We start from the raw sequence: 14794 nt of genomic DNA on the forward strand, positions 1-14794 counted from the left end.
CCTCAAACCTTTCTTGAACAGTTTTTGCATTGTGGCAGGAAGCATTGTCCTGCCACTGCCATCAGGAGATACTGTTGCTATGTACTTGGTCTGCAACAATGCTTAGGTAGGTGGTACATGTCAAAGTAACATCCACATTAATGACAGGACCCAAGGTTTCCCAGCAGAACATTTCCCAGAGCATCACACTGCCTCCACCGGCTTGCCTTCTTCTCATAGTGCATCCTGGCGCCATCCCTTCCCCAGGTAAACGACGCACACGCACTCGTCCATCCACATGATGTAAAACAAAACGTGATTCATCAGACCAGGCCACCTCCTTCCATTGCTCCATGGTCCAGTTCTGACGCTCACGTGCCCATTGTAGGAGTTTTCAGTGGTGGACAGGGGTCAACATGGACACTCTGATCGGTCTGCGACTACACAGCCCTATACACAGCAAGCTGTGATGCACTGTGTGTTTTTGACACCTTTCTATCATAGCAGCATTAACTTTTTCACCAATTTGTGTTACAGCAGCTCTTCTGTGGGATCAGACCAGACAGGCTAGACTTCACTACCACGAGAATGCATGAGCCCATGGGCCCCCATGACCCTGTCGCCGGTCCACTGGTTGTCCTTTCTTGGACCACTTTTGGCAGATATTAACCACTGCATACTGGGAACACCCCACAAGACCTGCTGTTTTGGAGATGCTCTGACCCAGTCGTCTAACATCACCGTTTGGTTCTTGTCAAAGCGGCTCAGATCCTCACACTTGCCCATTTTTCCTGCTTCCAACACATCAACTTCAAGAACTGACTGTTCACTTGCTGCCTAATATATCCCACCCCTTGACAGGTGCCATTGGAACGAGATGAGCAATAATATCCCCTTCACCTGTCAGTGGTTTAAATGTTGTCGCTGATCGGTGTATATTTAATGGCTGCCCCTTGTTGAAGTGCCAGCTAAATAAATATGCGATGAATAATAAATATGGGATTGTTTTTATTTAAATAAGGATTACCACTTTAATCACTTCATAATTACCAATGAAATATCAAAGCATGGGACTTTATTTGTACCACTTTAATTGCAGACACACACACACACACACACACACACACACACACACAGACACACACACACACACACACACACACACACACAGACACACACACACACACACACACACACACACACACACACACACACACAGACACACACACACACACACACACACACACACACACACACATAACAAGTAGCATAGCAACAAGGCATTATTCTCCGCATGGTGCAGACAAATGATACACACATCTCTCATTTCCTGTACGACAGCATCTCCTGTGTTCGTTGCTTTATCTCAGTTTGTGCATATTTTGTTTTAAGGCACATTTAATAATTACCTATCTCCACTGGGAGGCTGGAATTCTGTTCTTCCTTCAGCATGGGACCAAAGGATATGCGATTCCGAAGATTGGTGACAATAGCCTCCGGACCCTCTGAGCGAGGAGCGCTTCCCTCCCGAAGACATTGCTGCATTAAGACAGACAAGGGAAATATGTTGGGCACGACTATAAAAAATGATAGAGAAAGTAACTAGTCATAAGCTTTTGGGAGAAGGAGTTTCCTGGATGTGGTGTAAAGCTCAGTACAAATAGTCATCGAAATGATTCAGCTGCTTCAGGTTTAACAAATTTATCAAAAACGTGTGTGTAATAACTTTGGTAAAGGGTGAATACAACATCCATCACAAATAGAGGGAATTACAGTAAATTGATTATCTTAATTCTGAGAGGCTTTTGTTTAAAGTGCCCGTAAAGTGAAAATAAAATATTGTTTATCTTTGTTTTTTATAGTTTGTCGCACCGAAGAAAAATGATTTATTAAGCACCCAGCCAAATGCGAATGATTAAATAAAACCGGCAAATATATAAAATTAGGTTTCAAAATCATGTTCCCTCTGTTCTGAGACGCCCGGGGCATGTCCCGGGCGTCGAAACCACGCTGAAACCACTCCCAGTCGCGTTAACCGTCATAATATATAAACGCTCACGTTGGAGTAACTTCCATGTTTAAATGTTGTCCTGAACCCAGTCCTGTGCGTCTAGTTTCTCCCCTCAAGGCGCCGCTGTCTGGCTGTGGGACTGCCCGCTCACCAGTGCCCCCTAAGGGCTCCTCCACAGGCCAGGTCGGGGCAGCTAATACTAAGGAGGCACCCACGGGATCGGCTTCAAGACTTGGCATGAGTTCACGGTCTCCCCGAAGACAAGTGTTCATTCCCAAAACAGCATTTTATCCCAGACTCCGCAGGCTGTTCGTTGAGCTTATTTCACCACGACGGATCAGTTTCCGACGGTCCGACCCCGTGTTTATATGGTGTTAGGGGGAGGGGCCGTGCCGAGGATGACCGCGCTACGTCATCGAGTCATGATTTAGCGCCGCCTAAAAAACACAACTGACGCTCCCTGGTTGGGCTAACGCGCGGCAGGTTAAAAACCCCATCCTCCCACACATTTAGGATGGGAGCGCTGTCATGACATATTCGATCTGCTCCTGGCTTAGTCCATCTAGCCTCCTCTCTACAATAAACTGATGTCTACAACCCATCGTCATCTGTGGCTCTGTGCTGGAGGGTCCTGGAAATGCCACTCGGCTGGCGCGTGGCAGGCGGAACTGCCGCACCGTTTAACAGTCTAACCCCACAATTCACCAATTACTTTCTAACATGTATAATGTGTTTAGAAGCAAATCACGGAACTCACTTCACAGGGACTTCAACCGGTTCAAGGTGATGTAATAATGTGTAGATTTCTAGATCTTAAGAATACACACAACCGGGCCCGGCGCCGAGAGGTGACATGAGGGGATACAAGTGTCATAGAGACGACAGATGAAACACCTTCTTTGAAGCTTGTGTGATCCAGTGCACAAACTGCATTCAGCGCCGACACCAGTCCCGCCTATAAAGACTCCTTAGGACTCGACCAACGAGGACGCGCTCAGAGCGCGTGCCCTCATGAATATTCATATCTTGCCCAGAAAATAAATCCTCATCCTTTTTCCTCGCGGCTAAATAAAGTCATTTATTCTGGAATATGCGACTTGTAACACTTTTGTTGCTACGTTATTCTCCTGCTGTTATTATAGATAATTTCTATTATAGATTTATTTTTCCCACTAAAACCACATGTTTTTTATTTGGGCTTATATTATTCTATTTTGTCCAAACTGGACAATTGATATTCGGATGAATAAAATAATCTATCCTTCGCCTCCAGTATGAGTGGGGCGGTGGTGGTGTTCAATGAGGAGAGATTTTATATATACAGTATATATATATATATATATATATATATATATATATATATATATATATATATATATATATATATATATATACTGTATATGCGCTCCTATATGTGCATGTATCTCAGCCACTATCATATATACATTTGTATGTATATAGAAGTGTTGTGGATATAACGTATAGTATGCAATATATTGTGACATCTATATATACAGTATGTATGGTCATTATATACATGGTTGACAGCATTGTATACAGAATATTATTATATGTAGCATTTGATGTGAATTTGTGTGTGTGTGATGTTGCAGCTTATGCAAACCACCAACAGCATCAAGGCAGACCGGTGCCGAAACCTCAGAAGTGTGTGAAACACAAGCTGCGGACACGTGTCTGATCTCTGCATATCAATAGCTTTACTCCACAGAGGAACGAGCATCCAAAGATCACACCCCACCCCCATTAAGTCAGGGCCCTCATCCCGACACCAGCAGGGAGCAGCAGTTGGTATCACTGTATCTTAGTCCCTTGCTCTTCTGCGAGTGTCCGTCTTTCATTCTCACAAAGGCCTTTATCTCAGCGCGGCCGACACTCTCATATCTGCTGCCCAGTTTGAGTCGCACTTTTTTTTTCTACGCGTTAAATGGCCTTGGTGAGAAATGGCAGCTGGGAAAGATCAAGGTAATGCCAAGGGCCATTTTCTTCTTTTTTTTTCACGACCCCATCACACAATCCCATTTGTAAACGCACACGCCTCGTGCAGCCTCGCAAATGAAGTGAGCCACTGCTCGCTGTCCTGTTTACTAACCTGGTGACGCAGCCGACGCTCCCTGGCACTCGGCTCCGTTCGCCCAGCCTCCCTCACCTCAGCCGCCGCCGCATTTCACATTCAACGAATTCCACTCCCCCCTCCCTTCCTCCCTCCCTCCATCCATCCCTCTCTCTGCCCATTCGAGTCAGTCTGTCTGCTCCATATCTATCTGTTTTCCTGGTCAGCATCACACCCACTGTGTCACCAAATTAAATCTCTCTCTCTCTCTCTCTATCACACACACACACACCTTCATTTCTAATCCTCCTATATGCACCGTTCACTCTCTCTCTCTCTCTCTCGCTGTCTCTCTCTGTCTCTGTCTCTGTCTCTGTCTCTGTCTCTCTCTCTCTCTCTCTCTCTCTCTCTCCCCCCCCCCCCCCCCCCCATCCGTCTCACCCTCTCGCAGCCGGAGCGGTTCCTGAGGCAGATGCTGAGATCGCAGTGCAGGTACACTACTGAGTAATTAATCATTTGGAAGAGAGTGATGGTGAAGCTGGCGCTGGTTGACAGGGACCTGGGCAGCAGCCTGATCCCCGCTGGCTCAGCTGCTAACCTGAGGTGTCACAACAAACACACCGCCCAGCTTTAGAAGCAGCCAAATGCCTAATAAAATGTATAATTAAGTTAATTAAGTCCAACAGTCATGATATATAAAAAAAATATATGATATGATATATATATATTAAAAAAAAAAAAAAATATATATATATATATATATATATTTTTTTTTTTTTTTGCAAGCCCTGCTTTCTTCTCGACTTTCTGTTTGTGAGATATTGTTGTTTTTTATTCTTATCCTTTCTACTTGTATTAGTAAGAAGTAATATAGCCATAATATACTACTATTAGGAAAAAAGTCACTACTGTATGAAGTCACCCCTTATTATTGCAGCAAAATAATATATCCTTGGCAAGTTTATTCAGGCTAAGGCTCTGGCATTCCTCCACTATTTTACTTTATTTTTTTACTGACTCAAACGTATTCCACACACACACACACACGCACACACACACGCACGCTGGCACGCAGGCACGCACGCACACACACACAAACACAACTTTAATAATAAGTCACCCAATAATATTTATTCAGGGGTTAATGAAGCAGCTTTACACACACAGACACACGCGCACACGCACGCACGCACGCACGCACGCACACACACACACACACACACACACACACACACACACACTACTTAATAACTCTGCAACTCCTCACGTCTGAATAAGCGACAGCGACATTATCTCCTGCAAAAACCTATGTACAATTCGATAGGTGATCTATTAATGTTTAATTACCCTCGCACAAGTTACAAAAATCACACTTGACTTCTCACAGAAAAGAAAACAGGAATCTATTCCTCCCTCGGTCTGAATCTAGGAAATTCAAGGAAAGAAATGATCTTAGGAAATCCCCCCCCCCGGCCCCAACATGTACCTGGAGAAGAGGCAGCAGATGGAGCCGGGCAGTTGTGGCTGCACAGTGGAAGACAGGCAGCAGGAGGTGACCTCCAGGTTGACCAGGCTGTTGTTGGTCCTCAAGTTAATGACCACTCGGAGGTTCCCCAGGGCAGGAACCTGGTCTCCGGGCGCGATGCCGCTCTCCAGGCGCAGGCGCATCTCTGCCGTGTAGTTCCCGCTGCCGCACAGGTCGTCCGAAACCTCGGTTACACTGGAAAGTTGGCCAAACAAATCCAGGGGAGGGGCATTGTTTGCTTTGGAGAACCCGCTTGGAAAGCATCCCGGCATGAATGATGAAATCAGAACAATGTGATTTACCCAGAAAGGTGTACGTCGGACAAAGCCCGCCTCCTCGGGTCCGGTTTGTGTGGTTCCGCTGGAGGCTTTCCGGGTTCATCATGGACCAGGAGCAGCCTCCTCATGGACTCTGCTCTGGGCAGAGTGGGCTTCGACCATGCAGAGCTCTGTGCTTCAAATGTCACAGGCTCGCTTCTTCTCCTATCTAACCGGGGCTTTGTCTTCGTTGACCCCCGTGCAGTCTGGCCGAGAGTAGACTCTTCAGTGGTATTGCCAACAAATGTATCTTCCGATAAAAGGCCTTTGGCTTTAATGGTGTGCTTTGAGACAAAACCCTCCCTTAGGTGTATTTCTCCTGTTCTGTCCGCGGACGGAAATTCCCGAGTGGTCCTCTGAGCAACGGAGCCTTCAGTTTCATCTGAACCTTTCTCAGAGTATGTCTTTTTCCCTGTATTGCTATTTGTTTTTCTCTTATCAGCCTCCTCATAAATATCGAGCTTGGGAGAGCTTTTACTGGTATGCCGTGACAGGATTCTTTTGCCAACAGCATTGTCAAGGTTGATGATTGGTGCGGTAGATTTTCCCGAGCGGCCAAGGTTATCTCTAATCTGTGATGACGTGGTTTCACTAAACACGGCGCCATTAAAGTTGGCAGCGCCCGTGTTTGTGTCCCGATTCCGCTGCCTGGACCGTAAAATACGTGTTATACCTCCAGCTTTCTCCACCTCACCTGCTACAGATAAGCCCTGTGACATTGTGGAGGTCCCACCGGCCACAGCATTGGTGCTTTTTGTCCTGCCACTGGTTGTTCCTGCATTGGGTGTGGACTGGGGAGTTGTAGTTGTGGCTGGGGTGCGTGCATGTATTACATAATTAGTCACGACTCTGAGTATCGCCTGAGCTGTCGAGGCCTTTTTAGTGAAGTCATTCTCAGAGTTGTGTCCATCCTGCTTCCTCGGTGAAGATGCCCGCCCTGGTGTAACATGGTCGGCTCCGATAGCGCTGTTGAATGTCTGTGCTGATGCGTTCCCCTTAGTCGCAAATGTGGCACTGTTTGACTTATCAGCTACATGGTCAGATTTAACTCGAGACAATCGCCCCGCATCGGCTTGTTTTAGTTCATTGACGACATGGCCGGCGGTTTTTCCTGTAACCTGAGCTGTCAAGGTCTCATTAGTGAAGTTATTACCCTCACGTGAGTTTTGGTCGTCCTGTTTTCCTGGTTTTTGCCCCGCAGATGTCCACCCAGGTGTCACATGGTTGGCTCCGATGGCGCTGCTGACTGTCTGTGTTGGTGTGTTGTCTTTTAAGAGGACGTTACCGGTCGCAAATGTTGCACCGTTCGCCTTATCCAAACTGTGGATAGAGTTATCCTCCGTGCCGGCTTGTTTCGGCTCATTTAGAACGCGGCTTGTGGTTATTCCTGTCATGGCTTGTTGAGCCTGGTTAATCATCTGCGCGGGATTGTTATGCATAGTTTGCTCGGCGTGGTGTTTTTCTCCGGTGCTCTTCCTCCTTATCTCTCCTGTGGTTGGGGTTAAGAGAGCCACTGTCAGCGAAGGCTCTACATGTACATTTACCTCTGACCCAGGTTGGGGAGGCTCGGCTCCACTTGTGCCCTGTGAGACCTTTACATGGGCAATATGTCCACCGGCACCAACAGTCACTGTTGCTTCGGGATACTTTCCAGATGCAAAGGAGCTTGAAGTAGCAGCTGTTGCCACAGACACATGCTTTGTATTTTCAGTTGCTCTTTGTACTTTAGGAAATGGAGTCCCAGTCTGTTTGGCACTCAGCTGTTTACTTAATGGAAGAAGATTCTGCTTTGTTCTACTGAAACTCACAAAACTATTGTTGGCCTGCATTTTTGACAGACTGTATGGATCAGTATGTCCAGCAGTTTCAATTAGCATGTCATTATTTCTTTGTGACTTAGATGTAATAAACTCACCAGTCTGCGATTGCTCAGTTTTGGGACTCTCTATTATAAAATTAGTTTTTTCATTATTAGATTTGAAGTTGTTCAGATCATGGCTATTAGGATTGGTGGTTCTGACAATGTTGTCTTCATAATTAGCATCTGACATTAGGTTTTGATCACCACTGTGTTTTGCAGCTATTTTGTTCGTTATAGGCCCAGATTGGCCACTTTCACCGTGGCTGTGTGCAGAATTTAAAATGAGGCTTTCCCCTCCCTCGGTAGCTGATTCATTTAGTTCTCGCTGACTTTGGGAGACAGGTAAACTTTCCATTAAATATTGCTCCATGCTGAGAGTAGGCTCTCTTTTTGTCTCAGGACTCTTTGAAGTTACTGGAGCGCCTGAGGGGATAAGGTCATTGCCAGGAGAGGCATGAAAAGCATCCCAATGGCCTTTCTCTCCCGAGTGGCCGAATAAGCAGAGTTTCCGTGCTGCCGCCTTGTGGGTGGAGGTGGAGGACTGTGTCCTTCCAGAGGACTGCCTTCGGTAAGAAGGTCTCGGCAGGTCCGCGGTCATTCGTACCTCGGGATCGAAGGCTTTCTTTGGTGGCTGCCCGGTGGACCAGTCGTTATATATCTGCGGTGGCAGAGCTGGATTACCTGATCGATTTGCTCCTTGAATCATGTTGGAAGTTAAGGGCTCCTCAGCAGTGGGCTTAGATGTATCTCTTTGTATAAGGTGCTGTGTTTGTTTTCCAGCAGTCGCCACGGGGCGAGTCTCTGAAAATAAACGACTAAATTGATGCCTTTGATCTGAAAGCCTGTAAATACTTAATGCATTGAGAGGTTTATTTACTGGTAAGTGGGCCTGAGGGCTTGACAGTCGAGCTGTAATTGCCAAATGTGTGGTGATGAGCGTGTATGGTTTAGTAGCACTCTTATGAACAGGCAGAATTGATTCGTTGGTTGCAGAATTGTGTGCCGGACAGCCTGGCTTCATTTTATCATGAGACGTTGCAGCAACAGCAGTTCCACCGGAGCCTGGGGAGCCTGTCGAGATTATTTCTGTGAAAGCCATCATAAATGTCACCTCGAAAACTTCGGGCTCACTATTATGCTTCTTTTCTTTTGCGTTAATGGTGAGATTTGTAGACATTATCTTATGGGAAAAATGATGGAGTTGTCTCCCTGTAAGTGGCACCGATCCGGGTAGTTTAACACTCTGAGTTATAAAGGTTTGTAGCTGTCTGCGATAGGCTGTTACTTCAGGGGGAGATGTCTTATTTTTCATTCCCATGTGTGCGATACCTTCGCCTCGACGAGCCACTCCGTGTTCAGCGGCTCCCAAATGTTTAATGAAATATGTGTTTTTAACGGTGTGTCCTTTATCTCCCCTCAGTCCAGTAGAGTCCCTGGTTATTCCAAGGACAACCAAATGTTTTGCATGCCCAGTCACACCTGTCATGTCCTCCCGCTCAATTTGCACGGTGTACCCCGCGTCTTCTCCTTCGCCCAGAGCCTCTCTCCCCGTCTGTACCTCTTCCGCAGAAATCCCATTTTCGATGTTCAAACCCTCCTGATTACTGGACCCTTCATCTTCAGCTTCCTCTTCTCCACTTTCTCCCCCCCCCCCGCTCTTTTTGCCTCGTAGTTGTTTCCTCGTCTCCCGCGGTCTCTCTGTCCTGCTCCTCTCTGGGTTCCTCGACGTGGCGCTCCTCTCTTATCCTGTCCTGCTCACTGTCTAAACTCGTATTGATTTCTTCCTCAGAACTGTTTGTCTTCTCATGTCCGCTGACCTCCGTCTCCTCGCCTCCAAATAATTGCTCCCTCTTAGTTTTTATCTCCGCTTTTTCATCTTCACTGGTGCGCCCGCCCTCCCCTCCCTCCCCAGCCTTTGGTATCGCTGGCTGTCTCGTGGTTTCTCTGCGCTCCTTGCCCCCTTTCCAGATAGGGTTTGAAAGGGTGTGAAATGTTTTGTCGGGCCCATGAATAGTCGGTGAGGAAGCCCGAGTAACAGAATATTCCTTGAAGTACGTTGGCCCTGACAGGTTCTTGGTTGGCTTTTGTTTGGACACCTCAGAGATAAGGTTTGCGTCGTGTCCAGCAGCTCCTATGTCCGATAAAACATACTCGACGACCGTTTGGCTAGAATTCATTTTATTATCGGCGGGGGAATGAAGACGTGTTGGATTGCAATCAGGTCTACCTAGGTCCCTTGAGGAGAGGACAAAATGCTGCGTGCAATTTGGAATTTCTCCATTCTTCATTGGTTTCCTCACGTCATTTGAGGAGAAAACTGAGTATTTTGTGATGTCCGCCATATTTGTACGGTTGATTTCTTTCTGGTTTGCAACTAACGGTTGAATTAAGCTAAGCAATGAAGGTACGTGTTGATTAAAATCCGAAATGAACCCTCCCGGGCTGAGGGTGTCAGATGCCGGGAACGTGGTCTGATGATTCTCCGCGGAAGCTGCTCTTTCATCTCTTCCGCAGGGCAAGCACGGGTTTGTCGTGCTTGTTTTTGTCACCGAACCTTTTTCTCTATCACTTTGGATGACAGATTGCGTTGCATCAAACAGATGCTCCACTCTGTCCAATTCAAAAGCCCCGTTTTCATTCCCGCCTTGAGGCTTTTCATCCACATTGTGATGACGCGGCTCGGCCGGGTTACCAATAACGCCGGGATGAAATGCAGACGGCGCTGCGGCGCGCTGCCCTTTGTCAGCAGATGTGACCGTAATAAAGTCCTTTTCTCTTTGATTCCTGCTCTCAGCCAGAGTGTGAAGGCAAACTGAGCCTGCGGACGAGCTAACCTTCAAAGTGCCAGTCGTCATTGATTTGAATGCAGCTTTTGTGGACGGAAAAACTACCTTCTCATAATTAGAGATCAATGGGAGCCCTGGCTCGCTGGGGCGCCCCGCGCCTGATGGATTGTCTTTCTGCGACGCGAGCCAAAGCTCCAGCCCGTCGCCGGAACCGAAACGGCCTCCGCTCGGTGAGGGACTCACAACAGATGCCTCTGTGATTTGGGCCGTGACCTGACGCGGCGTTGGCGAGGCGCGGAACAACCTTGTCCGTGGAGACTCGGCGCCGGCGGCCGCTGCAGAGCGTGGACGTGCATCCTCTGTGGGCATCGCTGTCGTGCCGCGGCCGGCGAGATTCTCCCCTTTCGGCGCTCTTTTTGTTCTTGTATTCTCCGTTCGCTCCACGTGGGAGCCTGCCCGGACTGCAGAAAACACAATGAGTCATCCAAAAAGAAATGTTACAAACAGATAGAGAGAAAGCAGTTTATACTCGCCTCTGGATCTCATCTGTAACATCTTTCACAGAAAACAAGTTGATTTGACTGCAGGTGAATTCAAAACTAAACATGAATACCAAGCGAGCGTCTAATCTACCGCCTTCATCATTCTGGGGTTTGCTTTGGACTGGGTACGAAAAACAAGTGTCAGCTGCTGAATATAATTTCAGGACATATAAACTAGCTGAAATGAATGCACTTTCCTCGTCTAAACATCCTCTTATTCATCCCCAGTACACGCTGAAAGGTTGGCCATCAAATACTTAGTTTGCTCATAAACAGCAGTAACAGATGCTTCAGATCATCTCTGCACTCGCTTAAGGACACTCAACTCATTTTGGTTTGGATTTTGATCTCTGTTGCAATATTCAAATTATAAAATTCCATCGTTCCAGAATAAACAGTTGACGGGTTTTAACATTACTATTTTGATAGCAATATATGGACTTTTTAAAGACTTCTTGAGTGTCTTTTCTTTAAACCTCAATAAACCAATGAGACTTGCGGTAGTGTTTGTTCTCATCCACGAGTACATAAAATGTGAATAATTAAAAAATAATAATAATGAATACATACCAGAAAGGAGGAACACAAACAGAGTGGAACAGGAAAGAGTTTTCATTTCTGTGATTCAGGGTTTACCACAGCTCAGACGTCTTGGAACAAGTGTCCCGGTCGCCGTGCGCTCCAGCTGGGCAGAGGAAAAGCCGAGGTTTTACCTGCGGGCACGCAAAAGGAGCCATTTCCTATTGTAAGCTTTTTGTCCCCGCCGTTCATTTATGGACGGATTAGATTTCTCTGATTAGTAAACAGGAAAGCTCAAAGCACAAAGCTCTGGTGAGTTATTCACTCGTCGAACACGGGGGGGCTTAATCCACTGCAATCACAGATATCCAGCATCTCTGTGACACCAACTTTGTTTGAAAGCCACGTGAAATGTCACCGATCCCGACGCCACCACGCATGGTTTTGGTTTACACACAAATAAACAGTTGTCCAAATGCAACCTTTGAGAGACGATGTGTCAGTGTGTTGATCATGTAACGTCCTTAGTTCCCCTCAAGGATGAATTTGGAATCAACTTCCATCTAATGCAATCTCTAGCTGGATAGTTTTGGAACTTTGTAGCAGGAAAATATCAGTAAAATATCAGTATCAAATATATAATTTTTCTCTTTATCTTTTGGCAGTGTTAGGCAAACATAATTTGGGGTCAGTTGGGACTGCTGGTTGAGCACTAAAAACCCACAGTGGGCGTAGCAGAGGTTTGCTTTTGTATTAAAAAGGACAGCCAAAAAAAATGCGGATTCATAATTTCACACCTCTATATACTGCATAGCCTTTCCTAATCTAATATGATCCTTTTAAAAGTGAATATATATATATTAAAAAAAAAATATATATATATATATATACACACACACAGTATATATAAATAAATATATATATATATATACTGTATATATAACAGTAATGTAATCTTACAAGGACTTAAAACTTACAAAACGTTGGTAAACAGAGAGGCGTACTACATTTGGGCCTGAGGGTATTTAAAACACAAACACACACAACATAGGACAAATCAACCAAACGTGTCATTTCTGCAGTGCTGGCATATCAGTAAAATCCTTTTTTCTTCCATTTTTGGTTCAATATTTTCTAAGAAATCTGAGGCTAAAAATACGAACACACACTGACAAAGGGAACCAAAGGAGGAGAGAACAGAGGAAGATTGGTAAAAAAACGTTTAATAACTTGTGTTGCTGCTCCTTAGTCACATCTTGATAGAGTGGAGGATCTCAAAGCCACGGAGCTCGCGGAGTTTTTTCCTATGTCTGGAAAAATAACAAAAATCTGTTAAAAACAGCTATTTCATGTTTTGCTTTTGATGAAAAGTACCAAAGCAACGACATGTAAATTGCTGTGTGGCATTTCGTTCAACTTACTATTATTTTCATACGTTTGTTTCTGCCAACTAAGATGAACTTATTACACAGCTCTGTGGAATACTTGATTCTAATTGGTTAGTAGCGGCAATCAGCAGAGTTATTTCTGAACAATAGACGCTGACTGTTAAACATGACTGTTGTCATGGGCAACCACTTCTCAGCCTGGATTCATGTGCCTCATATCACTCGGCCTACATGGTGATGCTGACACTAGCTAGTGGCGGCATCTAGTGAGGTCAAATAGAAACTACAATGTAAGACTTTTTGAGATGAATGTCCACGCATGTCAAATTTGACATTGATAAGAATAAATTGGTAAGTTGTACGTAGGGAAAACAGTTAATCGTTTTTGTAGACTATTTTTCTAGGCATACTAGTTATGAAATCATTTCAAATCAATAGTCTCAATGTAGTATTTTATTAACTAAGTATTTGTGTAATAACTGGGATAACGTGCAGCCAGCCAGTCATTATTGCGTCATTACTACCCCCTTCAGAGTATCCCTAACATCACTCCCATAACACTATGATAACCCTCATAAATTCAGGAAAACAGTATGGAGGTTTGCATACAATGTGATAAGTTCAGCAGGAGTAAAAATGAGTCTTTACCGTCTGACCTCACATCAACATGGCTTACTGGGCCGTCAATAGATTTATTTGACCACGTATGCATAACGGTCACATTTTCAATGAGCCAGAGCCGACCGGCACCAACGCTGCCGAGTAGCGTTTGTCATGCTTGTCAGACATGGGTGGGGGTAGTGGGTGGACAATGCTTAGCAGACATGTGACCAAGACGCTTTAATCCAAGTCTCAAGCAAATCCCAAATCATTATTCCTTGAGAAAGTCGAGTCACAGATTAAGACAATCAAGTCGAGTCCTTAGTTAAGGCAAATCAAGTTCCAAGTCAAGTCACTTTTCCCCCCCCAAGATACTGCAGACTTACAAGGTATTGGTACACGTCTAATAATGATATTGGCCTGTTCAAAAAGTATGACAATGAATTTAATTTGTATTATAATTATTGATATTCAGTGAAATAAATGTAATCAAACAAAAAAGGAATTACTTTATAAAAGTTTATATATTTCTTAATTTCTTCTCAATCAAAAAAATATTCCTTTTCCCATCACTTTTAAACAGTGAAATACTGACCTCCAGACTATAACATCAAACTTTGTTACATTCCACCCCTCTCCGTCTGTCTGCCTGTTTGTAGAATATCTCAAAAAGTTATGAACAGATTTGCACATATTGACTTGATGGAATGAAAATGATTGAATGAAATCTTTGAATGTGAAAGGGAGGAACCTTGGTACAGTCGTGGCCGCCATGATGATCTGAAATAAACTGTGTGTGTGTGTGTGTGTGTGTGTGTGTGTGCGTGCGTACGTGTGCGTGCGTGCGTGTGTACCGGTGGGAGGGTAAAGTGCTTCCCGCTGAAAAAACACTCAGGTAGCGAGGAGCTTGAATGACAGGATAATCATCCAATCATGACAATGGCCAGTGTGCGCTTGCATACCGGGCAACACAAAACTGACACTTGTAATGTTAAAATTGGCAACATTAAACATTTTAATATTTCATATTTTATATTAGGGCTGTGAGATAAGATGATCTATATACCTAGACGATAGAGGGATTGTATCTTCTATATATATTTTTAGAGCCCAACCGATGCCAGATTTTTAGGTCCGATGCGATCCCAATTTTGAAGTCCGAGCCCACCGATTACCGATGTATTGACTGATATTT

General features: G+C 45.0%; 1 protein-coding gene across 1 annotated transcript in view; it reads right to left on the bottom strand.

Annotated features, from left to right (window-relative positions):
- Window positions 1-3768: 3768 nt before the first annotated feature.
- LOC307234769 (tetratricopeptide repeat protein 12-like) overlaps window positions 3769-14794 on the bottom strand; it is a gene marked incomplete at both ends in the record, with an annotated part of 31262 nt that continues 20236 nt past the window's right edge. Inside the window, 5 exons of the mRNA XM_080006632.1 lie at window positions 3769-3924; window positions 4503-4659; window positions 5548-5781; window positions 10829-11011; window positions 12865-12921. Of these exons, the coding sequence (XP_079862758.1) occupies window positions 3769-3924; window positions 4503-4659; window positions 5548-5781; window positions 10829-11011; window positions 12865-12921 (787 nt within the window). The remainder of the gene's footprint in view (window positions 3925-4502; window positions 4660-5547; window positions 5782-10828; window positions 11012-12864; window positions 12922-14794) is intronic.

This window comes from Zeus faber, assembly GCF_960531495.2.
Source record: "Zeus faber genome assembly, chromosome: 9".
In the NCBI taxonomy this organism is placed as follows: Eukaryota; Metazoa; Chordata; class Actinopteri; order Zeiformes; family Zeidae; genus Zeus; species Zeus faber.